Below are 27,704 nucleotides of genomic sequence, written 5' to 3' on the forward strand. Positions count from 1 at the left end.
GTAATTGGGGTAATGATGGAATAACACACACCTGGCCATGGAACAGCTGAGAAGCCAATTGTCCCATTACTTTTGGTCCCTTAAGAAGTGGAAGGCACATATACAAACTGTCGTAATTCCTACACCGTTCACCTGATTTGGATGTAAATACCCTCAAATAAAAGCTGACACTCTGCAGTTAAAGCACATCTTGTTTGTTTCATTTGGAATCCATTGTGGTGGTGTATAGAGCCAAAAATGTTATAATTATGTTGATGTCCCAATATTTATGGACCTGACTGTATATAAACACGTTTACATTTGGACAAACTGATTTCAAGGAAATAAAAATGCTCAAATTTTAAAGTTTGTGAGTCATTTAATGACAAGTTGGGTGCTGTCATTATATTTTAGTATAGTTTTTGAGTTGAGAATAAAGAATATTTAACAATAATTGTACCAATGTTATTGTGTACTAAGCACAGATTAATTTAAAAGGTTTTAATTTACAAAATTTTGCGCAAGTGGTGTATTAGGTTGTAATTGTATAGAGGATATAAAGAAGTACATTTAATGAGTTACAGTAAAAGGAAGTGCCTGTAAATGGTAATATAAACAGAACTTTCAATTTTTCTATTAAAGGAAAATATCAGTTAATGATACAGAAAATGGAGTTTTCTGTTTTTTAGCTGAAAGAAATGTCCATAAATAGTACAGAGAGTATACTGTAAATCTACAGAATTTTCCATTTTATCATTTATGGAAAAGTCTGTCAACTGCCGTAAAAAAACAGAAAATGTACTGGCAGATAATTACCAGGACATTTTCTGTTTTTCTACTGAACTCTTTATTACAGTGTATAATATAATTTATCACTTTTTGTTTTTTCCTTCATCCTAAAGACTTGTCGTTCATTCAGGTGTGCAGATATTTTTAACCTGATATTTTAGTCACCTGAATCTGACATTTTTTTATATTTAGAACTTAGTTTGAGTTCCAAAATCCTATTTTATCTTAAAATCTGGACTTTTTCATTGTGTATTCTTCTCTTTTTACCCAATAATCAAGCTTTAAACTTTATTGAAGTTTTTCATTCCTTATGAAGCAATTATAGTGCTTTTATTGGTCAGTTTTTTTAGGAATTTCCTTTACAGAACAACAAGTTCTGAAATGTCAATTCAATTCTTTAAAACATAAAGTCCTCAGTAAATAATTTAACATATTTCCTGAATAACATGAACAGTTTTCATTTACAATTTAACGACAGAACCAGTATATAAATAGTCTGTATGTTGTATTGTATTGTTCTTTATAGTACCAACCCACTGGACAGTTTATGTGATTGATATGTGTGTGTGATTAGGGGTTGCTGGACTAAGGAGATCAATCTTTTTTTTTTTTTCAGAAAAAGAAGACGAGCTCCTGGTTAGCAATATTTCCACGCATGTGATTCATTACAGACATGCAGTCATAGTGAGGACGTGACACATTTAATTTAGTGGCGAACACACACACACCTACACACACACACACACCACTTTCTAATGAAGAGTGTCCTTTTCACTGCCAGATGTATTGACAGACAGATGTGAAAGCTCTCAGCTGTGATTAGAATATAGTCAATCAGTCACACAAACCAGCAGAGTTACAGTACGGCACGAGCAGACAGACACGGATACAACTGTGTGTTGCAAACTGGGAATTTTGTGTTTGTTATTTTGTTTTTTATTTTGCTTACTTAAGGCTGCTTGTTGTCTCAGAAAAAGTGAGGAAGTGATTCAACAGGGCTAAAAAGCTTTAGGCGCTATGGCTGTTGGAGATTGTTTGGCTTTCAAACAGGTAGTGCTCGACTGCGTTATCTGGCAGCATCTGAACATGTTAACATTATGGTTGCTTTTAGGTTGGGGACATCAATCTTACTAGACTGCATCTAGAACCATTTACAGATCAATTTTATAATGCCATTAACCTTTGTATACTGTTCATATTGTTTCATGAATCTAGTTCAGGTCAGTTGTGACCCAGGCCAATCATAATAAGTAATTTTGAATCATAGATTGATTTAGAATGTAAAAATAGCTCGTCTGACATCAGTAAACAATTGTTAAAGTCTAATTAATGTTTCCAAGAGCAGGGAGAGCGTGTTTTTTAGGATTTACAACTCTTATTTTCAGTGATGTGTATTTTCACACATCATTTTACCTAAAACATGAAAAACTAACTGTCATAATGACTTTAAAGTAGTTTATTAAAAGCGAAAAGGGAAGAACTTTCTGGAACTGTTTGGTTTTATTATATAACCACTACAATCATTAGACACTGTCTTCACTGCTGTATTATAAAGACAGTCCTCAATCTAGAATTATCAATATTAGTTTGCTTTTTGCAAACTAGTCTGTACATTTAATGCAGTGTTAGGAAACCTCGCATGTGTGGGACTTACACATCTGTTTCCCACACTCACAGAAATGGGAGCACATTAGTGGATCTAAAATCCATCTGAATAGATATAGATTAAATTAGACCCAGAACAGCCCAGCGAAAAGTAAAGATTTTATTCATACTTTGGATACTTTTAGGAAAAATCATCAAATTTCAGTATAAAAGAATGACATTTAAGGTATTTTTAGTGCTGTCAAATGTTAAAACAAGTCAAAGTTTGCCTGAAAACTATGTTAGGGTAAACACCTGAAATAAAATAAACTGGTCCACCTACACATCACTACAGCATCATTTCAACTACAGGAGCCCCTGGCCCTACAGCTGAGACACTCTCATACAGATTCTGTGTAACATTAGATCTGTCCAAATGTTGGATGGTTTACATGCAGTCATTCATATGACCACAAGAGGGCCCCTTTATACCTGTGGCTGTTCAGCCCCCTTCAAAATCGACCACTCCTTTTTTGTTTTTGTTCTCGTGGGGTCAAGCTTGACTGTAAAGTTCACATGTCCACATTCTTTTGATGTATTAACCTGTAGGCAGGACAACTGTTTATTTGATTCCTTGTATTGAAAAAGGCTCCAGGAGTACACTGTACATTATATTCTACATCAGGCCAATGAAGCTTATTGAATTGGACTGTATTGCGAGAGAGGCTCCTCATACTTTAATGGAGTTCAAAAGTTGACTGGACCGGCCAGCCTCTCTTACTTTAATGTCCGCTTGAATCATGGTACCAGTGTGTGTGTGTGTGTGTGTGTGTGTGTGTGTGTGTGTGTGTGTGTGTGTGTGTGTGTGTGCACGCTCTCTGCAGCAGGCCATACTTCAGCAGCAGCAGAATTTGAGCCAGATCATCTCTCTCTCTCCATTTCTCTGTCTCTCTGTCTCTCTCTCTCTCACCATCAGCTGTGATTACTTTGGTAAAACAGCACTGCGTCGCAGTGAACCAATTTTCCTAATGCACAGCCTTCACGCACACACAGAGACTATGGTTATTGATGAGGTAAATGGGGAGGGGGGCAAGTGGGGCATACAGACTGCTGGGAAATTAAGAGACAGAGAGAGAGAGACAGAGAGAGAGAGAGAGGGGGGGATAGTGGGAATGAGACAGAAGGACAAGCTGGATGGGGACAAAGGGAGGGACAACGAGAGATACAGATAGAAAGGGATGGAGAGGAGGAAGAAGAAGGAAAGGGCTGGCAATGACGTGGACATTAAGATGTGTAGACTGTAACTGGAGCGAGACTGCAAGATAACGAGCAGATAAAGCAAAGGACGTGAAGAGGGAGACGAGGAAGGATGCAGGAATAAGTATTAAGATTGTGTCTTTCCAAATAGAGGATGGAGTAGTTTGATTCTCTGGTAGGAGTGACTGAAAATGGGGAGGGGGATAGATGGTTTTTACTTTTTAACCTCTGAAAGAAAATATAAAATTAAAAAGAAATGCAAAGGGAGAGACGGGTGGAAATCATGCTGATCCGTTGATAGTCATCGTGAGATACAGGAAGTAAAGTGAGACGTTTCACTCCTGGAGGTAGTGATGAGTTCATGGGTGTCTGAGGAAAAGGAAAAATGAAGACTGGACATCTTGGGCTCTGGATATAGAGAAATCTGCTGGGGTAATGGCTGACATGTAACAGAAGTTCTGCAGGGAGAAAACAGCTATTTGAAGAAGCTTCATTAACAGGCAACTTGGAACATTTGGAAGGTTGTGCTTGCGTGCTATGCATCTTTTCTTCGTACACTCCAATTATCTTCTCATTATTAAGAAACCAGCTGATTATTTGTGTTCACAGAGCAGAGATGGCTGAAAAATATCAGTTGCCAAAAATTTTGATTGTTTTTTGTTTAGGTAGTCACAACCTAAAATCAACACAAGATCCTCAAGCCCAGTGAAGATTTTCAAAGCAAGAAGGGAAAACTATTTTAAGAAGAGCATGAGAGATGAGCTGTCTGCTTGCAGAGGTGGGAAAGAAAGCATGCAGTATACTGGAACTTCCCTTTGCTTAATGTCCAGTAGTATCCACTAGAAATCTCATTTAACATGACAACTTTAAAGAAGAACAGACACCCTCCTGGAACCTCCCATAAAGTGTTTGTCCAGCAAATCCCAAAGCTGAAATCTTGTATCGAAAGAGGCTCTGTAACCATGAGATGTCATTCCATTTGAAGTTAAAATCTCACACCCCTCATCTACAAGAAACCTCTCCTTCAGACACATGTCTTTTTACAGATTGGAACAGCAGCTTTACAAGATTCATTGTTGATTTTTTTGTCAATCAAGGCCAAGTTGAGGTTTCCAGGAGTTTAATATCCCTCTGGATCTCGTGCTTTGGTTTAAACTTCCTTTTAAGGCATTTGGCGTTACAATATCCACCAAGAAATCATCTTCAAGAGGAACTGAATCATTTGGATCCTATATTTAAGGTTTGATATCCACTTTGACTTCTTTTTTAAAAAATGTGTGATTATCTTTACATCTAAGAAGGAAGCTCTTTGTAAAAAACAATTCTCCAAATGACACATAGTATTAAGCTTCTGTCACTACCAGGATCACTTACTTTTTATGAACATTTGATACAGTATTCATCAAGAAATTGAGGTTTATTCTTCATCAAATGCATCTCTGCAAGAGTTTTCACTAAACAAAGACCAAAGTCTATACAACAACATGTGTTTTGTGGTCTTTGTCCATCAACAATGTCTGTTTCTGAAGTCTTTTTTTGAACAAGAATGAGCTCTTTATGGTGTGCCAAGAAGTTCAAAACTACTCTACTAACTAAAACTGTAGTAATAGAAGAGGAAAACAAGAAGACACAAGAAAGAAAGAAATTCTCTGAAACTCTTTAAGTCATCCCAAGAAAGCTTCCTGTTTGGCCAGTTTTCCATCTGGAATTTCATATTAAAAATATTTCTACCAGAACTTCTCTTTAAGCAGTATTATCCACCAAGAATCTAAAGTTTACCTTCACCCAAGGACATTTCCAAGATTGTGTATGTCATGGTCCACATCCATCCAGAAATACCCCCTATAAAGGTTTTTCCAACTCCTTTTGAGCTACCAAGATGTTCAAAACCAGACTGAAATACTGCTAGATGAAACTGGGTGCTGATAGAAGGAGGAAGAGTAAGTGCAACGACAGCAAAATTAGAAGTATCTTGTTTTGTTTGTTTGTTTATTTTTTCATTTTTATGCAACTGCACTCTCCGAAATGCTCACATTCAGTTACTAGTCTTCAAAAAAAATTCCTCATTGCCGTGTGAAGTTTGCGCTTCGCAGGAGTGCTGCAGCATGGGACTCAGCTGCTTCAAGTCCTGGAAGCACGACAGTACGGGCCACAAAGGTAAGACACACCAACACACACACCATGGCTAATCTCTCCCAAACTCCAGCTGTGTGAGTTAGTGTGTGTTGCCCTTGAGTGACACTTGTTAAATGCTGAGTCAGGGTCTTCAGATTCAGGTGACGATGTATGTGTGTGTGTGTTTTAGTGTGCTTCAGACATATGTGTCTGTGTGTTTCATGTGACTTTGAGGAGTACAGACAGTGGAGCATGAAAGGATGAAAGGATGAGAGGAAAGCGTCAAGAGTCAGTGATTAAAGTGGGGAGATGTCTCTGTGTCCTGATGCTGGTTGTATCAGAAGGTTAATGCATATTTTAATGGATGTGACACTGCGGTATATATATAGATACAACAGTGCTGCTTTGCTGAAGTCCACTTTACACAGGATTACTATTCTAAAAATACAACAATGCCACAATAGAAAATATAGAATTTCCTCAAAACAAAATCGTGTTCATCATTATAACTATAAATTAAATTACTAAAAGAAGATCTAGTCTGCTTTTGTCCTATTGCTTGTAAACACAAATATGTAATCAGCTAATCACATGTAGCAACTCCATGCATTTAGGCATGTAGACATGGTTGAGATAGCCTGCTGAAGTTCAAAATGTGGAAGCAACTTGGAACTTGGCATGGTTGCCAATGCCAGACAGGCTGGTCTGAGTATTTCAGAAACTGCTGATCTTCTGGGATTTTTCTGCACAAGCCTGTCTGTAGGGTTTAAAGGGAACTGCCTAAAAAAAAGACCAACTATCCAGTGAGCAGTTCTTTGGGTGAAAATGCCTTGTTGATGCAGAAATCAGAGGAAAATGACTGTTTCAAGGTGATAAGAAGACAACAGTAAGTCAAATAACAATTCATTACAACCAAACTTTGAAGTTAAGCTCAGCTAAGAACAGATACCTGGAGAACAGTTTGCAGGGACTGACCAAATTCAGCAGCTTTGATTTCTGCTGTGACCTTTGGAATTGTAGCATCAGACTTTGATGTAAATAACATGAAAGCATGGATCCATCCTGCCTTGTGTTCAGGCTGGTGGTTGTGTGCAAGATATTTTCTTTGCACACTTTGGGTCCCTTAGGACCAACTGAGCATCATTTAACTGCCACAGCCTAGCTGAGTATTGTTGCTGCTCAAGCCCATTCCTTTATGACCACAGTGTACCCATCTTCTAATGGCTGATGCTTCTAGCAAGATAACACACCATGTCACAAAGTTCACTGTACTCAAATGTCCTCCACAGTCACCAAATCTCAATCCAGTAGAGCACTTTTGGGATCATCATGGCATCAAAGAATAATCGTAATCCAGTAAAACAGACTGCTGCAACCCCACACTCTACCACAGAAGCTCCTCCCTCCTGCTGTTCCAGTGTGTGTTCATGAGGGGCAGCCAATCATAAGAAAGCTTAAAGGGAAGAGAAGGAAGAGAGATAAAACAGTTTGATTCAGGAAGTCAATGCACAGTGAGGCTGCTCCAAGGCCCTGTATAAAGTATATAAGGATTATTGTCAACTGTGAATAAATCAATGAAAGCTTTGTAAAGAGCACATAGAACCAACTAGGTTTTTTGTGTCCAAGCCAAATCAGACTTTAAAGGTTTTACTCATCAAGTGTGGAGAGGTCTAATGTTAGTATGACAAAGTCTGTCATTTGAGGCAACATTAGCTGGATTTAAAGAGAACAAATCAAAATCAGGGTGTTTGTTTAAGCTTGTTATCTTTTTGCTCCGTTCTGCTTGAAGCACTATATTAAGAAAGAGGGGATAAATCGAAAGAGGCCAAGGCATAAACAGGAGATCAATCTATGTGGCAAACAATCAAGGAGCATCAATAGAACCGTCCAGCAGTCACACACAAGGAAATAAAAAAAAAGTGGGGAATCCAGAAAGACCTGAATTACTTTACTACAGTGACAACAAGATGATCTGCCATTCGAGAAAAAGACATCCGTGGGTAAATACACTGAGGAGACCAATGACTAACTGGGCACAGGTGTGACAGCCTAAACCAAGCTGAAACTAATGAGGAGGGGCAAACGATAACAGAATAAAACAGAACACTTTCAAATAAAATGACATCAACCCAATATCACAACAGTTAGTCACTGATGACAGACAACACTGCTGACAGAGTAACATTATGGTTCGTGTCTCAGGGTCCGCTGCAAAATTACTTTAAATATTTATTCTGATTCAATCATTACCTTGTTCTCTTTCTCTTTGCTCAAAATCTAACTGATATGTATCCGGTCTGATTGTGTGTTTTACCCACCCAGGCTACCCTCCAGCCTTGGAGCGTATCACTAAATTTTAATTTGTAAGCCATTTCATTTAGTGAGCTTCCAGCCAATTGTGATTTGACCTACCCTTCCACTTCCACATCTCAGAGACGAGCAAAAGAACGAAAAGAAGAAATGCGTTCAGGGAGGGAAGTGAAAGTGAGGCTGCAGCATCTGTGAATGAAACTGTAAACGCTGTGACTGAAATGCAGACGTCGCACCATTATTCTGCTTTTACAAGTGATAATCATTAAACAGCATAAGAGAAGTACAATAAAGTTGTTGTTTTTTTAAATAAGATCTGATGTTTTATAAAAGTACTATGAGGATAGGCAATAATATCTGGATTTATTATAACAAGTCCAGACTTGACCTGAGTAAGCTCCTTAACATCTCCCCGTTTGTGTGTTTGTAGGTAACAGAGATGTGTTGGCCAGCCCAGGCTCCTATTTCTTTTTATCCAACAGCGCCGGTCAGGGTGACGAGTGGCTGAAGAGCCTTAACAAGGGTGTCTGGATCCCTTTCACAGGTACATGTATTCATTGGCTTTATTTCTCATTCTTCACTGGTACACAGCTTAAAAATATCCTGCTTTCGTTTGGTTTTGCTCTCTATATATGAAGGGTATCTGAGATTAAGGATTAAGATGTGAGAAGATTATTACATGTGTTGTTATACAAACACAACACTTTGGCGCTGTAAGCATCCCAGATACAGTTCATGCATGCATCCCTGCCTCCTCTTGCTCATATTGTCAAATTGACTCTATGCGACTGGAGCTATGTGATGTGCAAGGTCACCTACAAGTCTTACCTAACACTGTAAAGTCTTATTATTGTTTATGGTTTGAAGACTCTTCAGAGAGAGCACTCAGTAAATCTTTCCATCTTGCAGGCGTCTTTGGTCAGCGCCTGGAGGAAACGGTGCTGTATGAGCGACGTTATGGGGTGCGTTTGGTTCCTCTGGTGGTGGAGCAATGCGTGACCTTCATTCGAGAGCGAGGCCTGCATGAAGTGGGCTTGTTTCGCCAGCCTGGACGGGCCAGTTTAGTCAAAGAGCTGCAGGAGGCTTTCGATTCAGGAGAGAGGCCATCCTTCGATAGGTAAATTTCCTCTCTGATTGTTCCCTTTGCTTTTCTTCTGATCTGCTCTCTTAAGATAAAACGTTTTATCTGCAGTAACACAGACGTCCACACGGTGGCATCACTGCTGAAGCTCTACCTCAGACAGCTGCCTGAACCGCTGGTTCCTTACAGCCACTACCAGGACTTCCTGCTCTGTGGCCAAAAGCTGTCAAGTGACCGCACACTGGTAACTGCACACTGCACCATCAAGCAGTTTGTTTGATTAAAAGCAGCGTCACCCTTCTGGAAATCTGCACTCTTATTTTAGCCTTCAGTGGTTTAACATGTCACCTTGATGCATTGCTCTCCTTTTTCTTTTAGGGTTTGAGGGAGTTAAGAATTCTTCTTCATGAGTTACCAGTTGCAAACTTCAACCTGCTCAACTTTATCTGCCAGTAAGACACCCCCCCCCCCCCCCCCCCCCCCCCCATAATAATAATAGTAAAGTAAGAATAATAGTAAAACAGAATGAGTGTTTTTTAATTAGTCTTGTCATGGGTACTGGAAACGTGTGTGTGTTTGTGCAGGTTTCTGAATGAGGTCCACAGTTACTCCTGCACCAACAAGATGAGTGTCCAGAATTTGGCCACCGTGTTTGGACCAAACATCCTCCGAGCCAAAGCTGAAGACCCACAAAGCATCGTGGGAGGTAAACACGATGCTTGTGCCATCTGTAGATTTTATTTTAAAGGCAGACACAGCCTCCAAGTCTGAAAAGAGAAGTTAATGCAGAAATGCCATAAACCGTCATGATGTCTATTGGCCACAAGGGGGTGACTCTACTACTTGTCTCATGGGTATGACCTCGGTGATTGACCTGAAGATGAGTTTCTCACTAGTCACTTATTTCAGATATTCTTTAGTACAACGTGAAGCTCATTTTTAAAAGTTATGGTCCCATATTTAGAGTTAAATGGATGATAAAGCAGGGTAAGCTTTAGGGTGTGTCTTCTTTGTGACTGACAAGTCACTTTCAAAACACCAAAAAGCCAGAATATACACTGTGGAGTAGCTTTAATAAATATCTTTATATATTTTGTATTGTGTGTAATTTTGTGTATTCCTCTCATTGATACATAGCTATTTTGATACTTTTGATAGTTCTTTTAATTACTAGTATTTTTGTGTGTATGTGAGTTTTTAAGCCACTTTTATCAGTTGCCGTTGGTTGATAGTCACCAAAAGAAATGTTGTTGTATCTTTCTACAATCACAAATAAAGAATCTTAATATTAATCTTAATACGTACGGTATGCCAAGGTTTTAAATGATGATGTCATCGTTTAGAAGTGTAATTCACAAATTAGTCAGCTGCATGACTCCATGTCCCTGTTTGCTTAGCTGTGATGCTGTTATGCTCCATGTGCTGCAGCCAGTGCTTCTTTCTTCCTTAAGTTAATATTAGAACATAGTGAGCAGCATACACACCCGATTAGCCCGATATAATAGTGGTCATCTGATTGGTCTGACTGCAGTGAATGTTTTAAGGTTGTGAACACAAGCAGCGAGGTCTAATGAGAATATCTGTCTGTGCTCTAGGTGCAGCGCTGGTCCAGGTGTTAATGTTAGAGCTGATCAGAGAACACCAGTCTCTGTTTGCAAAAATTCCTCCACCCATCTATGCCCGCCCAACTAGAAGTTCACATGGATCTCCAAGTGCTCTGAAGCAGCCTCATCTCCACCCGTTGCCCTGCCCTCGCCAGCTGTCTTTGCCTCTCATAGCGGAGCGTTTCAGGGAGACGGGACAGCCTGCTGCAGACGCAGAGAGCTCCAGGTAAAACTGACCTGCTCTAACAACTTCACCATCAGCTAACAATCGCAATGTGGAAACCTCACAACTCAAAACTTACACTGTCTCTGGGTGCTCTGGGTACCAAGTCAGTACTCACAAATAGGTCCTAATGTAAGGATTAGTAATATGTTGATAGACACAGATTTTAATGACAAATACAGAAGAGATCTAGGGAGCAGCTACACCACAAAAACAAAGGCCAGGGAAGAGGAAAGACACACACACACACACACACAAAAGGCATTACTCAAGGACAACATTTACACAGAGGGAGAAGAAGGACTGACACTTCCCACGAATGGAAAACAGATGACACCACTGGCTGAGTGAGAGGAGAAAACACAATTTACAGGGAGGAGGAAGAGATAAGGACAAAGCTCACAGGGAGAAAGGAGCAAGACACAATTCACTTAGCGAACAAAAATATGAGGACACATTTCAGATACAGAAGATACAGGAGGCTGGCGATAAGGGCGGAGCTCACACCGATCCAAAGAGGTAAGATAGAGAAAGGCAGGGCTGTGATTCTCAGACAACAAATGGCAGCTAAGAGAGGGCACCGAGTCTCCAGATCCAAATCTAAAAGGTCTGGAATGAGACAACAACAAACGAACAAGAGACAGGTTTTTGCACAGCTGTAAACAATAGAGATCATGGCCAACTCATTCTCACTGTCAACATGTCAACTTCGTCAGTACCCACTGGCCTCAGATTGTGATGCTCTGGGTAATTCTGCAGTAGGAGACACTTAAACCCAACCATGCCTAAACCTCGCCAAACCGAAGTAGGAGCAACTTAAAGTGCAATAAATAGGTGTAAAGAGGGCTCAACAATTTGGCTTCTGGTTGTTTTTTGTGGAATTCTGTAGTTTTGTTGTTCCTTATTAAAATCAGTGTTCCAGTGCCTCAGAAAACGATGGTATTTGGGTATACGTTGATTATTATTGTAGGGTCTCTAGTTTACAATATAAAGCATCTTGAGGTGGCTGTTGTTGTGATTTGGTGCTAAATAAATAAAATTAAATATAATTAAAATATGATGAGACTGGGTTTTTAACCAAGCATCAACTTGTGATGTCTTGGGAATGAGAATGTGTGGCTTCAACCACACCTCACCTGCTTGCCATAGGTACCTGTCCTCTTCTGTTTTCCTCAGACTTCTATCTAAGCCTTGCTCACGTGCTTCCTGTGCAAGAGATGGATCCCAGATAATCGTCCCCAGTCTTTGTGTCTATCCCAACAACCTGTTCTTCCTTCACATCTTTACTTGCATTCTTTTTGTTGTCTAGCTGTGCCTTTTCAGCTGCTGCCAAATCAGACTTGTCTTCCGGTCCGAAAAGACACCTCGGACATCGCTACACCTCCTCCCACCCAGGGAACTGTTTCTACCCCACGCCCTCCTCCAGTCAGCCAATTCAGCACCACTCTGACAGACATAACGTCGACTGTCACCAACATAACACTCACCAAATAGCACCCACTGCAAATGTTCAAGCCTCTGAAACCAGTTTCCAGGTGCCAGAAAATTCTAAGCCCAGACCAGAGCTCATGGGCTGGACCAAAGTTTGGCCAGGCCCAGGAGAGGCCAGCTCTGCTTTCTGGAGCTCTGCTGGTGCTGAGGAAGAGGGTGCAGTGCCAGAAACAGCCAGTGGGGGCAGCAGTGAGGGTCAGGAGGAGAGCACCCCTTCCGCCTATGACAATCTGAGCAGAGTGTCTCTACACCCACCGATGATGGATGTCACTGATGGACATTTGAAAATGAACTCTTCCGGAGGCCACATTGAAACTGGTGAAGATGAGGCAGAGCTTGAAGAAGTGGAGCACACGAGGGATTCCTCTTCATGGTCTTCCTGCGAGGTTTTACCATTGGATGAAAGCAGTGATGATGTCGGTGTAGTTAGTCCAGTCAGAAATGGAGGGTTGCCTTCAAATCAGGAAGCAGAGAAGGAAAACAAAGACGATCATGAAGATAGCAACGAGGATGATGATGAAAACAGTGATAATGACCATGACGACCACATCCACCACCCAAACTCTCCAGCCTCGGTTTCAGTACACAGTGGCAGCCCTCTTAGTACAGGCAGCTCAGATGTCTTCCTTCCCTCGGGTTCTCCTGAGCTCCAGGGGGCTGAAGATCATCTACAACACAGGGACACCCACTCACTCCTGGCGGAGCTGCGGCAAAGGATGGCCCAGCAGAAGTCTGAGTACCAGACCAGGATACAGAGGTGAGACACCAATACCTTCAGTGTATTCAGTTCAGTTTATCTATATAGTGCCAAATCATGTTGCCTGAAAGCACTTTAAGATGAAGAGCCTACAATAATGGAAATCACAACAATCAGACTTCCTTTTAACAGAATCAGCATAAATGATTCTATATAATAATTAAAACTGATGTTTGGCAGTGTGGCATGCCACCAGTGTTTGCTTAAAGCCTTCACCACGTTTTATGGTGTCTTTGCAGGTTGGAGCGCTGCAATGATGTCCTTGAGAGGCAGGTTGCAGTCCTGCGGGCCAGCCTGGAGCAGCAGAAGCGCAGCCAAAGTGTTGCTGAAATCAAGATTCGCAAGATGGAGCGAGCCAAAGCAGACGCCGACTGCCGAAACACCAAACTGCAGAGAGACATGGAGCTGTTTTTCCAGATGTATGGAGATATCAGGAGAAGTGAAGAAGACAAAAAAGGGAGAGTAGGAGGGAGTATCTGAAGATGTGTATTGACAGATCTGGATAAGCCTGGAAGGGAGAGCACTAAACAGTGTGAAAGGAGGAAGGGGAGAAAGACGCTCTCAGCATGGACATCGACCTTCTCCAAGTTGAAAACGTCACAGATGACCCATACATCTGACATGCTTGGATTACGATGTGTTATGACCACATGTCAGAGAATTCCAGGAATTCCAGCTTTGTTCACTTTTTGTGTCCATGTAGTAGAGGGAAGACTAATGCTGGTCTTCTCTAAAACTATGCTTAGGTGGACTGCTTGATCTATCGCTGCCCAGTTACTCGACTTTCTTCTTGGATTTTCAGGCTGCTGCAGAGTCACAGATATACCTCAGAGATATTCTAACACAAGCTTCCTGATGTGGATTATGACCTGACATATGAGGAATATGTCAGGATATTCAGAAAGTCAGAACTCAGGTGACCAGATCCCAACAAACAAATGTAGGACAAAGACTGTTTGTGTGGGACAACATGGGACGCATAATCTAGAATTTTGATATTGATTTGACTTTCCCAACGTTTCCTGCTAAGTAAACAGTAACCATAAAGAGAAGCTAAAGTGCTTTTTCAGTGATCATCTCTAGGTTGCTGTTGGCATGCATCCATAAACCACATAGATCTTTTTGAACAGGCTCACATGCACTTTCATATTTTTCATCCTACAAAATTAAAAAACCTTTCACCAAAATGTCTTTCATCAAAGTGAGCCGGTATCAACTTTGTTGTCCTAAATGGAAAGACTGGTTTGAAATAACATTAATGTTTCACAGCTCAAATCAGTGGGTTACTTTGTAAAGATCTCTGAGTCAGGTGGACCAACACTGGCTGACAGACTGTTTTACGTCATGTAAACAGCATATGGACTGGATGTGGTTATACATTAGGGAACTAGACTGACTCACGCTGCAGGAAATCTCTGAGGCTCAAGATGCACTGCAACAGAAGCAGAGGGGAGATGTTTTTCTTTCTACAGTGTAGTGTGCCAAATAACTTGAAGACTGCATGATGATGCATTTCCAAATAACAATAAAAAAAAAACTTGTTAAAATAAAAACTTGATTCTTTTTTTCTTTGTTGCTCGTCAAGTCAGCCGCAGACTATCTATAAAAGGAAGATGTAGCACTTCTTCAGAACTTTAAAGATGTCAACTGTCAAAAAAAGAAAAGAAAAAGGGTGGGGTGGGTGTCTATGAAACAGAGCGGATGTTAACTGAACCCAAACCCAAACCTTAGGATGCCAACTTGTAACCCATCTAACATCCACCAGCTAACAGAAAACCCCCAACAACTGTAATTAAAAGACAGAAGTAGTTTCTGGATCTATAAAAATGAAGCCAAATTAAATTCATAGTTGTAAATCAGGAGTCCACTATAACTGTAAATGGATCTATAATTGCAATAAACACTGCTGTTGAGTGTATCGTCTCAATCAAGAGTTTAAAGTCTGCAAAATGTTCATTTTAGAAATTATGGTAACATTTAGAGCTTAAAAGCACGAAGCAGGATGTGGGAGATAAACAACTATTAAGTGATGTCACTGTGTGTATATAACTGTTTTTATTTACAGGCTATAAAATGAACAGATAAATGTAACTGTTCTGGCAGGAGGGTCTGTTTAAAATGTTTGACTAAACAGATTTTAAACACACGCAATGAATACTTGACTCCTGTGTGGCTGATGAGAGTGTAACATTTATTCTCAAAGAGAAGAAAACTGTACAGAGACTAAAAATCCAGGAAAACTTCTTTGAACCATTAATTGGTAAAAAAACAACAAAAAAAAACCAAATATTACTTCAGTCACTACTACAGAGTCACACGTACATACAGAGGAGGTTCGGTTCTGATGCTTCGGTCTGGAGGAAGATTTAAAGGGTCGCACTTTAAACACAAAGCACTTGTGAACATAAACAAAAACAACAGCAAAAAAACAAAACAAAAAAAACAGTCATTTAACAGCTACACAGCTGACAACAGTGTGGGCGTTTGCTTTTGTGTCCAGGGTTGTTCACACAGGACCAAAAGGAAACAACATGTGACTAAACACCACAGCAGAGTTACAGGTGGCAGATGACATGGACTTGGAACTTTCCACTTCATGAAATCGTCCACTGCTGTGTTACAAAACACGCCGAATCTATTCCCAGCAAAGGGACCGTTTCCACTTCATAACAAGAGTGCATCATCAGTAACTCCAACCAGGATCTACCTTTTCATTTAGCGGTGGAACTACAGCGCCCAGTATTTTCTAAGAAGCGTAGCATGCATCATCCTGCAGAAACTTTGCATATAACATCGATAATTACCAGTAAGCTAGCATTGTAGGACCACTAAGAGAAGTAAAATAAAACCTTGCATTACATTTACTTCCTCTTATATTAAGGCCTTTTAGAGATGAAGAATATTTGTTTGCACACTGTTGCCCCCCCCTGAAAAAAAAAAAAAAAAAAAAAAACTACCAAAAGCAGAAAGAGCATCTGTGATGGTTTCTGCAGGATGCTCACTGGGCACACATCAGCTAATAAGCACTAACTACAAACAGGAATTCTTCCCATCGTTTAGCTTTTCTTCCTAAATTTACTAAGATAGTTTTTTCTCATACCCAAAAAGGGAATAAAATCTTCTGGAAAAGAGGAAGTGGAAAAAAAACAAGGAAACTTCAATCTATACATTAAATATCCCACAGAGAACAAAAACCATTTTCTGCAAAAGAAATAACTGGAACGTTTGAGGAGGAGCCTGTGAATTTTCCTGAGACAAAACTTGTTACAATGTAATTAGAGAATCGTTGTCCTGTTTATTTTGGCTGATACTGAACTGCACCCGAGAAATTTATTATTTATTCATCCCAAAATGGAAGAAAAATATTTTAGTGACAGGCAGAACATATCAGAGGAAGCTTTAGCATCGTTACCCTGGAGGGCTGCATGACAGCAGAGGGTCTGGGGTTGAGTTAGAAGTCATGATGAGGATAAAGTGCGTTAGTATATGATACTTATAAACTTGGATTGCAACCATCTTCAGCTTCAGCTTCACCAACATAAGCTCTTCATTTCATTGTGGGGTGATTCATGCTGACCTGGTTGGTCAATGCGTTTTATTTTACATCCAAGAAACACTGAATATGCATCACGGTTTTCTTTTTTGTTTTTTAAATGTATATAACCATGTTTGTTTTTAAATGGGAAAGATGGTGGACAGCACAGTGGTTATCTTAAGTGGTTAGAGCTGCTGTTAAAAGGTCCCATGAAATAGTTTAAGTTCCACAGTTGATATTTCAAAAATATTTACATAAAGCTGCTCACCCCCAAATCTATGGAGGAATGGGAAAAGTCATTACCAGCATAATTTCAGGACAGAGACGTTTAAGCCTTTGGATAATGTGGGAGGGGAAAAAAAAGATCTAAATTGAAACATATGATTGCAAGAGTTCTTGTCTGGCAGGTCAGATGACAATCAGTCAGTTAGTCAGTCAGATTTACTGGTCCGCTTTTATTTTGAGGCAAAACCACAAGCTTGGATTAATTGACCAAAAACCCTTTGCGGATTATTACAGTAATTACTGTAGGTCAAAGCTGATTAGGAGGTCGGTCTGTAAATTGTGATGTTTGACCGTCAGTTTGGGTGCTTAGCTTACAGCTCAGCCACCTAAATTAGACTAAGTGGAGGTTTGTTTACAACGTTCTCCATCCAACTCCTGTGTGGCAAATAGTGTTGCACTCGCAGATCCAAGGTAGTTACTTGGTGGGTTAAATTATGGCTTAACGACAGAAACTTATACAGGACTTTTTAGGCAGTGCAAAACCTGTTGGATTTATATTTGGAAGAGTACCCTGACCTCAAATTGAGGGCGTTAATAACCTAAACACGGTAACATTTGAAAAGATTTGGACTTTAAAAAAGAAAAAAAGAGAACTGGAATACACTGAACTAAGCATGAGGACGTCATCATTTCATGGGACCTGTGGCGTCTGAGCGTCAGGCAGCTTGCTTTCTCAGAAGCCGGAGGGCGTCAGGATGTTCATATCTCTGGGTTTGAGCTTGTGCGTTCGGGCTCCATGCCGCCGACCCTCCACCGTGGGAATCTCCATTGTGGGTGGAGACACCTTCTGAATGGAAGCGCTGTCGGCCAGTCGAGCCTGCGTCTTCATCACCTCCATCGGGGTCGGCTTCTGAGCGCCACGGTACGCCTGCAGAGCAAAGCCTGCTGGGGAAAAAAGATGATAATACAACTTGCAAGAGGCTCAGAAGGTGGTTGATATACAGTAACAATATTTAAAAAAAATAAAATAAAAATCAATACATTTTAAACATTTTACAACACGTGTCCACAAATAAGGGTTTCTTTTTAAATTATTATCTCTTTGAATTCATTGTCAGAGCCAATTAAGAAAAATTCCCATTATAACTGCATGTGTAAAAAACACACACAGACACACATTCCCCCCCCCCAAAAAAAAAATAATAACAATAGTAATAATAATAAAGAATCTGTGATTCTCCCACCACACTATAAATATAAAGCAGCTGTCTGGTATTTATTTTACAAACTCTATAAAAGTTGTGAAATTCTGAAAGAAACGTCTTTTGAAAGACAAAATTCTTTAAGCTGTAAAAAAATCTAATTCACTCAGGTCGCTGCAAACATATTACTTTTCTCAGGTTACCTACCTAAAGTCATCCTGGGAAGAAGATTTTAAAAGTCTCTGATTCAAACTGAACATCCCACATGTAAAGACCTAAATGCAGTTTCTCAAAAGTCATCGGTGAGCTGCAGTTTTATATCAATGCGATGAAGAAATCTCAGCTCGCCATTGCTAAAAGCCAATGACTGATCAGTCTCTCAGGGTTGGCAGCCCTGAATGTTGTTCAGTGTTTACTGTCAGTCTGAAGTTCATTCAATCACCCATTAACCCCACTCCTGGACTGAACTGGTTATATGGGCCTTTGTTCTTCCATAGTGAGGGGTTATTTTAGTTTCTTACCGCAGCGCTTCATATTTGTACTCTTTATTTTGTTTATTGTATTGAACATGTCTCATGGGAATTCTGAGGAGAACCTTTTTCGAGTTTTGTTTACACACAACAAGCAAACACTCAAGTCATTTCCACAGGCTTCACACTGAGGCAGTGCTGCTACCTGCAGCTGTGGAGTCTGATCCCAGGTCAGAAGTCGACTTATGGACAGGTGGTCGAGGTCCGAAGACACCCCATCGTTCCACTACACCTCCTCCTCCCCCGACATCTACTCCAGCCATGTCCAAACTGCTGTTGGAGGAGGAGGCAATACTGAGCTCTGAACTCGAACTGCCAAACCAGCCTCTTCACAAACACACAAAGTGTAAACACGGTTAGGTTTTTAGCATTTATCACATTGTTGGGTTTAGACGGGCAGGCTGAAACAGGCTGTTGACCTGAGGACACTGAGTGTAAGTGTGTGGTTGTACCTGCGCTGTGGTTTAGGGGAGCTGTGTGGTGTGTTGGATGGAGTGGAGTGGGCGGAGGAGCTCTGGCGCTCTTCCTTGGCCTCCATGCTCTGGATCTGGAGTTTCTGCAAAAGAAACAACAAAACACACCGTAAACCTTTGACCTCTGTGAAAATGCAACAGTTACTTTACTCACTTTGAGACAAACATACTGCTTGCATGGCAAATGCTTTTATTTGTATTGTATTTATTTTTATACCAGGGACAACACATAAATAACACTGCATTTAAACAAAAATGCAACCGACACAGTATATGTAGGACTTCTAGCCACAGCTAATTTGCAGACTATGTCCCTGGTTAGGTTTTTTAACGATTTGTAATAACAAGCAACTAAGGCAGAACACCCTGAAGCACCTAAAGCACGGAAAATTGAAGCGAAAGAGGAAGTGTTTGAAACAGCAGTTCCTTCAAAGGCAACATCAGGTCATCATTGGATCCTTGCTAAATCCAGAATCAATATTTAAAATCCTCCTCCTCACATATAAGTACTTGAATAATCATGCCCCATCTTATCTTAAAGACCTTGTAGTACAGTATTACCCCAACAGAGCACTTCTCTCTCAGACTGCTGGTTTACTTGTGGGTCCTACAGTGTTTAAAAGTAGAATGGGAGGCAGAGCCTTCAGCTATCAGGCCTTCTATTCTGTGGAAACGGCTCCCAGTTTGGATTTGGGAAACGCACACCTTCTCTACTTTTAAAGCATATAGTTAGGGCTGGATCCGGTGACCCTGAATCCTGTCTTAGTGACGCTGTAATAGGTCTAGGCTGAAAGAGGTTTCCCATGATGCACTTCACTCGCCTCTTTCACTCACTAAGTGTTTATACACCTCTCTGCATTTAATGAATAGTGATTATTAATCTCTATCTCGCTCCCACGGTGTTGCTTTTGTTCAGTCTTCCTCCCATCACTCCCAACTGGTCGTGGCAGATTGCTGCCACTCTCCGAGCTTGGTTCTACACGAGGTTTTTTCCTGTTAAAAGGGAGTTTTTCCTTCCCACTGTTGCCAACTGCTTGCTCATAGGGGGTTGTCTGATTGTTGAGGTTTTCTTCTCTGTTATTGTAGAGTCTTTACCTAACAATATAAAGCACCTTGAGGTGACTCTTGTTTTAATGTGGCGTTATATAAAAAAAATTAAATAGAAGTTTAAATGTTATTTTCTTCCAAATATTATGATCTCCTGCGCATGTGTGTGTGCACATTGGCTTCCTTTTTTAGTTTTCAGTTCCCTGCTGGGTATCATCTATGTGCAGTCTAATATAATATTATTCTAAAAACAGCTGGAGCCCTTTGATAATAAACTCCCACTAAAACAGTAGAACTCCTGAGCCAAACATGAATTAAATGAAATGTGTCAGCATACAAAAGTCCACTGATGTTCACCAATACAGCCTAAAACCAGTAACAACAGGTGCAGCAGCTTACTGAACTGTAGTTGACCCATTTATGTTAATAGCTTGCTCACCACGGCCTTGTATGGAGTAGGTACATTCTGATGGTCACGAATGGAGCATTGGATACGGCCATATATGATTTTTTTTGGTTTAATGCATATTTGCTGATGACTGGCACTGGTCTTTTCTCAGTGGGAATTTATGGATTCAGTTCCACATTGCACATTTAATTGGTGGAAACAGTTATGTGAGCAATCTCGTTAGCCATCAACCAGGTTGGTGGCATAAAGTAAAAATTCAATTCAAGGCTGATTTAACAACCATGAGTAATAATCAGCTGCATTTTGGGTGCACACGGGTTACACGTGTGTCTGACCTGGATTGTTTCGGGCACGCGATGGTGATGTCTCGTCTCCTCAGCAGTGAGGCCTTTGTGGGGTGTGTAGCCGGTGTCAGACAGCCCTGCCGTCTGCTCAAACTTATATACGCTATCCTGAGTTTGCTCTGAAACAGAGAAAAACAGCTTGATTCTAATGTGAATGCATTTTCATGCACAATTATTATAAATTCAAACAATGAGTAAAAAACTACTTTGTACCAGAACTTTCTGTAAGTTTGCACATTTTCTTCTTACAAATTGATCCTAAAGTATTATTTCTTTTTCGTGCTAATACTGACATTTTTGTTGAAATTACACTTCTTTGCATATTGAAATATCTCAGTAATTAAATGTGTAGTTAAAGCTCTTTAAACTGACAAAAAGGGGAATTTAATTTGTCTGTACCACTTCGTCCAGTCCATGATGTAAAATCAGTTTGACGTTTCTGCTGTAGTATTTGATCAAACTTGTCAAGAACACTCACTCAGATAAATGCACCCTTAATACAGAATATCATCATTAACAGGAGTAACATACTGTTGATGAGAGAATTCATGATGATGGAAGAAGCCTTGGTTTTCACCACAGCTTGTGGTCTAGAGGCTCCAGTGTCCTGCGCTGCAGACTGGCTCGCCCCACTCTCATCCTCCTGGTGGGAAAACATCATCAGCACCCACGCACTGAAAATACGGGCAGTTTAATAGTAAAGCAGCAGCGTGTGTCACCTCAGCCAGGTGTGTGAACTTCCTTTCGGGTATGATTGGTCGTTTCCACAGGTTGTTGATACTGATGTCATGAGGCGGTGTGGACATGGGGGCCTCCAGATTATCGTCATAGCTGATGGCACGCCGGGTCATTCCGACAGGAAGCTTCATCCCACCCATCCCAGATCCCTCGATGGCTGCAGACACAAAAAATAATCCCAATGGGGACTAAACAACAGCTCTCCCTCGTCTAGTGCAGTCTCCAAAATCATTCTGAGATGTGTTTTAGAATTACCAGGATTTCCCGCATTCACTGCTTGAGATTGTGGTTCGATCTTCATGTTGTGTGGGACTGTAGCCCTGAAGCTTACCTACAGGTTCATGACAATGCATGTCCCCTACATGGTCAGCTCAGACATAAGCTGACCTTTTACCTGCTAAGACCATGTCGTGTTAGACTGTGCGGTTGTGGAAACACCACAGCTAATTATCTATCATGTACCCTGCCTTCTGCCCTCTCCACCATGCCTAAAACACATGGATTATTTCAAATACTATAAATATTGCTAAGGCAGAAAATCCTGCTGTGTGAGAAAAGACACCTGTGGATACACCCTGACCCAACAAAAAACAAACCCAAAAAACATGTTTGGTATATAAAGAGCAAACCTGAGAACAGTGCGTATTTATAGGTTTTCTAATGTTTACATCATATTGATTGACTGTTGAGAAATATCTGCTACTGCTGGAAGTTCCAGTTTCAGGCAAATGTTGTGATAAGCATCTGTTTTGTTAATGTTCGTGTCAGGAACAATAATAAACCATAGTACATACAGATATTAATAGTTAATGAACGTGTGTGATTCAGCGTGTGACTCACTATAAATGTGTTAACTTGAAATCTGCTCAGCTGCGTTTGGTGGGGAAGACAAAACAATGTGTGCAATCCTTTTATATGTGGATAAGAACATGCTGAACTTTTTGCACATTAACATGCAACTGAGAATTAATCATACAGCATCCTGGCAGTTACCCTATTCACTTCATCCCAGCGATGTGAAATGAGTGGGGAAACTATCTTTGGACCTACAGAAGTTATAGTCTATTACATCAGTTTACTAATAAATCAGTATCTCAGTATATTTGCCCGCGTGTCTGTTCTTTGCCTACTTCGACAATCATTTAGCTTATCAGCTTCAGATAGAGAATGTGCTTGCTGAGGGGGGCTGAGCATGGTTGTTTGGATGAGCTGCTGTAAGCTGTTCTGTTACCAGAGATATCTGGAGAGCAACTGCTCAATGCGCCACTCTGTGTGCAGGGCAGTGACTCCTAAACTGTAGGGTGGGCGTGAAGTCACTGCAAGTGCCTTCATATGGACAATGAAGTGGAAAACATGGAAGTGAAACAAAGGCAAATTATTTTATCATTTTTTAATTCTCTCCCTGTAAGGATGAGAGATGCCAAAATTATGCAATTTTTCTCAGCAATATGGTGCAAAGACAAGTGTGCTGATTAGATATTCAACTTCATTTTATTCAATTGAGCATCTGTGAAGTATGGTTTGCTGCTACAAATCGAAGCTTAAAATATGCCACATTTTTTCCCCAAGTTTCATTTATTCTGCATGACTCATTTATAAAAAAATATCATGCTTTAACCAGATTCTGTAGAAAAACAAAAACAACTGCTGATCTCTTAACCACAACTAAGAAACCATGACTGGCAACAGTCACGTGCCAACAATTTGCATTGGAAGGAAAACTTGAACATATGCAAAAAATAAAATAATGGAACAAAGCTCAAAAACGGTATAAAGAGGAGAAAGTTATGAACGGGTTGTTAAAGGCAACTTTCAGGAGCAATGACGACAGAAAGCTGCAGATTTTTTTGTGTGTGTTCATAGCAGGTGTAGAAGGCCGAGGTTTACACGGTCATTAAGGTTCAAAGCATTAATCTGCTGTATCTTGAAATCATGTAGAGCTTGTTATTCACGGGGTTGTACTCACAGTTCAAAATTCAAATGTGGATTTTCTTTTTTTAATCACCACCTGAGATCTCTGTGCTGGTAGAACTAACCAGTCATGCTGTTGTTGTTACTCAACCTAAATTTAACCTTAAAAACAGTAAAACTAGCACAAAATGCAATAATTTTTGCAAAGCGGGAGCATCTTACAGTTCTATGATTCAAAAATGGACAACCCGCAGCATTTTTCACACCTTAAAAAAAGAAAAGAAAAAAAAAGAAAAACACTTTCTTAAACATAGTTAGTGTTTGCAAAAAAGGTATAAAATCAAACCCATGTCCTCTCTTAAACCTGACCTTGTTGAATTAAATCCACCTGACACTTTTGCACTTAAACAAGCAACAACTGAAAATTTAATTTAAAAGCATAAAATAAAATACATAAAGTCTAAAAATATTAAGCCAGCACTGACTTTTCGTTTTAACCCGGACCCAAATGCCAGTCTCCCGTGTTAAAAAGGGTCCATTCATCCACCGCAGCCTGCTCCTTACACTGCATCTCTTTATATTAGCTCACCTGACTTCTGAAGGCAAAACTTCAAAAGAACGCCCCCCACCCCACAAACATCAACCATGTGTTAGAAAGCTTTTTCAAGTTTTCTTTTTGGTAAAAAGCCTCGAAGATAATAATCTGTAACATGTTAAAAAAAAAACAAAAAAACTCAAAACAAAATAAAAGGGTTGTCTCATCTGTGGATACAAAATATTGCATTACACACCCACAATTACCACTTGTGACACTAGTTTTAAAGTTTTTAAGGTTATGACATCTCAACTATGTGGCTGGTATGATACGTAGCGCTGATCCTGGAACAATATTAATCATCCAGTTGCAGGAACAACACAAACATGGGGAAATCCAGTATGTCATATTGGCACCATGAGAACTAAGCCTTACATTTAGGTTTACGGTTAAGGGTAAGTCCAAAAAAAAAAAAAGAGTAACTTTTAACTTTGTCTAACTGACAAATGGCTTCATTCATGTTGCTTGGACAAAGCTTGTTCAACCACCTCTTAAGCAGGAATAAAAACTGATTCATGTAGTCAAAACTCCAGTTGTCCTCTTTTCAAAACAGCAACTTCATGATTGCCTGCATGTTACACATCCAGAGGAAATATACATGTAGCTAGAAGTATTAAAACAAGGCTTAAACTCTTCCCAAACAGGCAACAATACAACGAAATAAAAGCCTTATTCAGATGCTTCTACATAGCTGCAAGCGCACTATTCTTTCTGCACACATGAACAGAATGGCCCAATTCTAACAATGGAAAACTAGTCCTGAGTGAAATTTGAATACTCCTGTCATAGGAATTACTCACCTGGTAAATCTCCAGAACCAGACATGGTTGGAGTAAAGACGAGGAACAAGTTAGACCAGAATAGGACCTAAAAAAGAAATAAAAGAAGAAAGGAGATTCAACATGTGTTTTTTCCATAAATATTTAGCTGCCTCTGATTAAAACAGCAACTCACAAACAAAGAGTAGAAGGGTGGTAAACAGGCTCCTACCTTCCCGTTTTGCTGCACTGGTGTAAACTAGGTGGCTTGGTGGGTTTTGTTATGATGGCTGGTGAGACACACAGAAACGCGTCTGGCAATGCATTGTGGGAGAGCAGCAAGGCCAGCAGAGCAACTACAGAGACACCAGAGTTCAAAAGGTCAGCTGTGAGGAATTTCAGTTTGAAGGCAAACCCTTGTTACACTAAATTAAGAGAGGATGAACATGCTTCGTCGCATATGACAACAATACTTTATGAAACTAATGTAATGTTGTAAAAGATGTTTTTAAAGGCATGAAAGAGCTCAAAACCAACTATCCTCTCAAAGTGAAAGAGAAACTTCTAGTGCTACAGAGAAAGACACAGTGACATGAATGAGCAAAGACCATTATCCTGTTCTATAACACTGACATAGCCACCGCTTGCCTGCAGGATTATTCCAGAGGATGATTGCAGACAGGCTGCATTACATAATCCCTGCTGCAGCAGCAAGGTGCATGCAACACCGGCAATGACCACTTCAAAATAAAAGCTTAGATTTCAATCAGGCACACGCTGAAGGTTTCCTTAAACACATATTTCCTACCACATGGAACAAAAAACATGCACGCCATATCCTCCAACACTGTAAACACCACGGCTGGGTGGATGCAGAGGTGACTGGTGATCTTGGAAATAAACAAACTGCGACCTCTTCCGGGACAATTTCTCAAACTATCATGCAGAAATTTATCTGTCTGAGAATTTCAATCACAGGGTGAATTAAAAGAAGCTTAAAGCAGATATATGGAGAAATCGTCACAGGGTTAGCCGTAATAAAGGCCACTGCCCTGCACACGCAGAACTCCACTGAGGAAATTCGTATTTTATAGTCTAATATTATAAAGGTAACCGCCCCATACCTGTACAATTGCTTTTGGGATCACATATTATCATGTTTTTTAAATTCAGACGCTAATGAGCCAATAGCATGCCATGAGATTCCTGCACGCCGATAATGTGCAGGTCAAAGAGAATAGACAGGTCTATAACAATTTAGCACAGCTTCACTAAAACTGGTGCTGTTTGGCACGTTTTAAACCTTCCCGAATTTGAGAGTGGTTGTTACATATTCACAAAAAGCCTAGCACTGAGTTTTTCACGTTTACAAAACAAACCAAAACCTGCCACATAGTTCAGTTATTTATTTTCTGAGTGGAGTCTTGCGGAACGAGATAGCGGAACCAGTCTGAGCTGGACAAAAAGACACAAAACAGCTGGCGACTGACGGTATTTTAAAACGGTTTTATCAGCAAAGTTAGCATTGCTTTGTTTGCCTTTTCTTACCGGAGGTAATGACGGCTTCAAAGTGACGATTGAAATATGGATGACCCTCCAATGTCGACCAGCGCGCGAAGAGAACAACAGACTTGTTGGGTAGCAGCCATTATTGGGTTCGATAAATAACAGCCGCTTCCTTGACGGTTCCCTTTGCTTGTTCTCGCGCATTCTCATCTCATCGCGAGAATTGGCCTTCACACGTGTGCCTTTCCGTACTTGTGAGGACACTGTTTTCCACAGTCATTGGGTGTAACGCAGTACCTGTAACAGTAACTACAAATAAAAACAATTTCTACTTCAAAAAACTTTTTTTTCTTTGTTATGTTTTATTAAAATAACCACTTATATTTTGGAGATTAAATATGCAATAAAAATCTTAATAATAATAATAATCTCAGGAAAGTGTTGCCTGCCCACCTCCCCCCATAAAGGAAATTAAAACATACAACAACAACAACAACAATAATAATAATAACAACATTTAACATTTATTCAGAGAAATATCTTGAAGTTGCACAGTAAATATAACTCACAGGACATATTACAACAAAAAAAGAAGCCCAAAAGCTACAGCTCAGACTCTACAGGTTTCGGTTAGCATACTAAATGTTCATGAGAGGGGAATTAGAAAAATACTAAACAAGTAAGGTTTGTTTGGGAAGGTTTCAAGGAGAAATCCTATTCTCTCTCTTAAACTACAACAACAAAAACAACAACAACAACAACATGGCAGCACAACTTAGGTTTCCAAAGTTACATGTGAGCAAACCACAAGACTTGTGTGACCAGACCAAAGTGGAGATGTTTGGCTACTGTCTTAATTCAGTAAGCCAGCAAAAACAAAAATAAAATAAGGGCGAGCATTATGAAATAAATAGTATTGTTAAACAGAAAGGAGACAAGAGGAGAGGAAGTGAAGAAGAGAGTGTGTGGAGAGTGATGATTTGTGACAGACAGCAGCAAGAGTGAAAAGAAAGGTTTACAACATGGTAGTGAGAATTGCTATGATGGATGGTTTGGAAATGGTTTTTACACTTTGAAGAAGACAGGAAGTCAAGCTGGAGGTTGCAGCAGTGAAGATGTTAGAATTTTCATTGGAAGTAACCTGAAGGGGGAAGGTGGATACATCAGAGAGACAGCCCAGGTAGAGCAGTTTGGTGACAAAAGATAGAGAGGCAAGGCTGAGCTGGTTTGGACATGTGCAG

At 40.2% G+C, this 27,704-nt stretch overlaps 2 protein-coding genes across 4 annotated transcripts; one reads left to right on the forward strand and one right to left on the reverse strand.

Annotated features, from left to right (window-relative positions):
- Positions 1 to 5,631: 5,631 nt before the first annotated feature.
- On the forward strand, positions 5,632 to 13,670 carry LOC134637855 (rho GTPase-activating protein 24-like). Its single transcript, XM_063488378.1, has 9 exons — positions 5,632 to 5,766; positions 8,465 to 8,578; positions 8,944 to 9,151; positions 9,227 to 9,359; positions 9,494 to 9,567; positions 9,700 to 9,821; positions 10,711 to 10,945; positions 12,252 to 13,190; positions 13,430 to 13,670. The coding sequence occupies exons 1-9, from the start codon at positions 5,715 to 5,717 to the stop codon at positions 13,668 to 13,670; spliced, it is 2,118 nt and encodes a 705-aa protein (XP_063344448.1). The 5' UTR covers positions 5,632 to 5,714.
- Positions 13,671 to 15,360: 1,690 nt separating this feature from the next.
- Positions 15,361 to 26,641, reverse strand: LOC134637191 (putative monooxygenase p33MONOX). 3 transcript variants are annotated; one of them, XM_063487554.1, is made up of 9 exons: positions 26,506 to 26,641; positions 25,190 to 25,247; positions 25,000 to 25,066; positions 21,675 to 21,850; positions 21,487 to 21,598; positions 20,947 to 21,074; positions 19,135 to 19,238; positions 18,828 to 19,009; positions 15,361 to 17,895 (listed from the first exon to the last, which is right to left on the reverse strand). In XM_063487554.1, exons 3-9 carry the CDS (start codon positions 25,022 to 25,024, stop codon positions 17,684 to 17,686), a joined length of 939 nt encoding a protein of 312 aa, XP_063343624.1. In that variant the 5' UTR covers positions 25,025 to 25,066; positions 25,190 to 25,247; positions 26,506 to 26,641; the 3' UTR covers positions 15,361 to 17,683. The 3 variants fall into 3 exon arrangements, with proteins under 3 accessions (XP_063343624.1, XP_063343625.1, XP_063343623.1); XM_063487555.1 differs by having other exon boundaries at positions 15,361 to 17,892; positions 25,190 to 25,313; XM_063487553.1 differs by having other exon boundaries at positions 25,190 to 25,313.
- Positions 26,642 to 27,704: the final 1,063 nt, after the last annotated feature.

This window comes from Pelmatolapia mariae, linkage group LG10_11, assembly GCF_036321145.2.
Source record: "Pelmatolapia mariae isolate MD_Pm_ZW linkage group LG10_11, Pm_UMD_F_2, whole genome shotgun sequence".
Taxonomy (NCBI): Eukaryota; Metazoa; Chordata; class Actinopteri; order Cichliformes; family Cichlidae; genus Pelmatolapia; species Pelmatolapia mariae.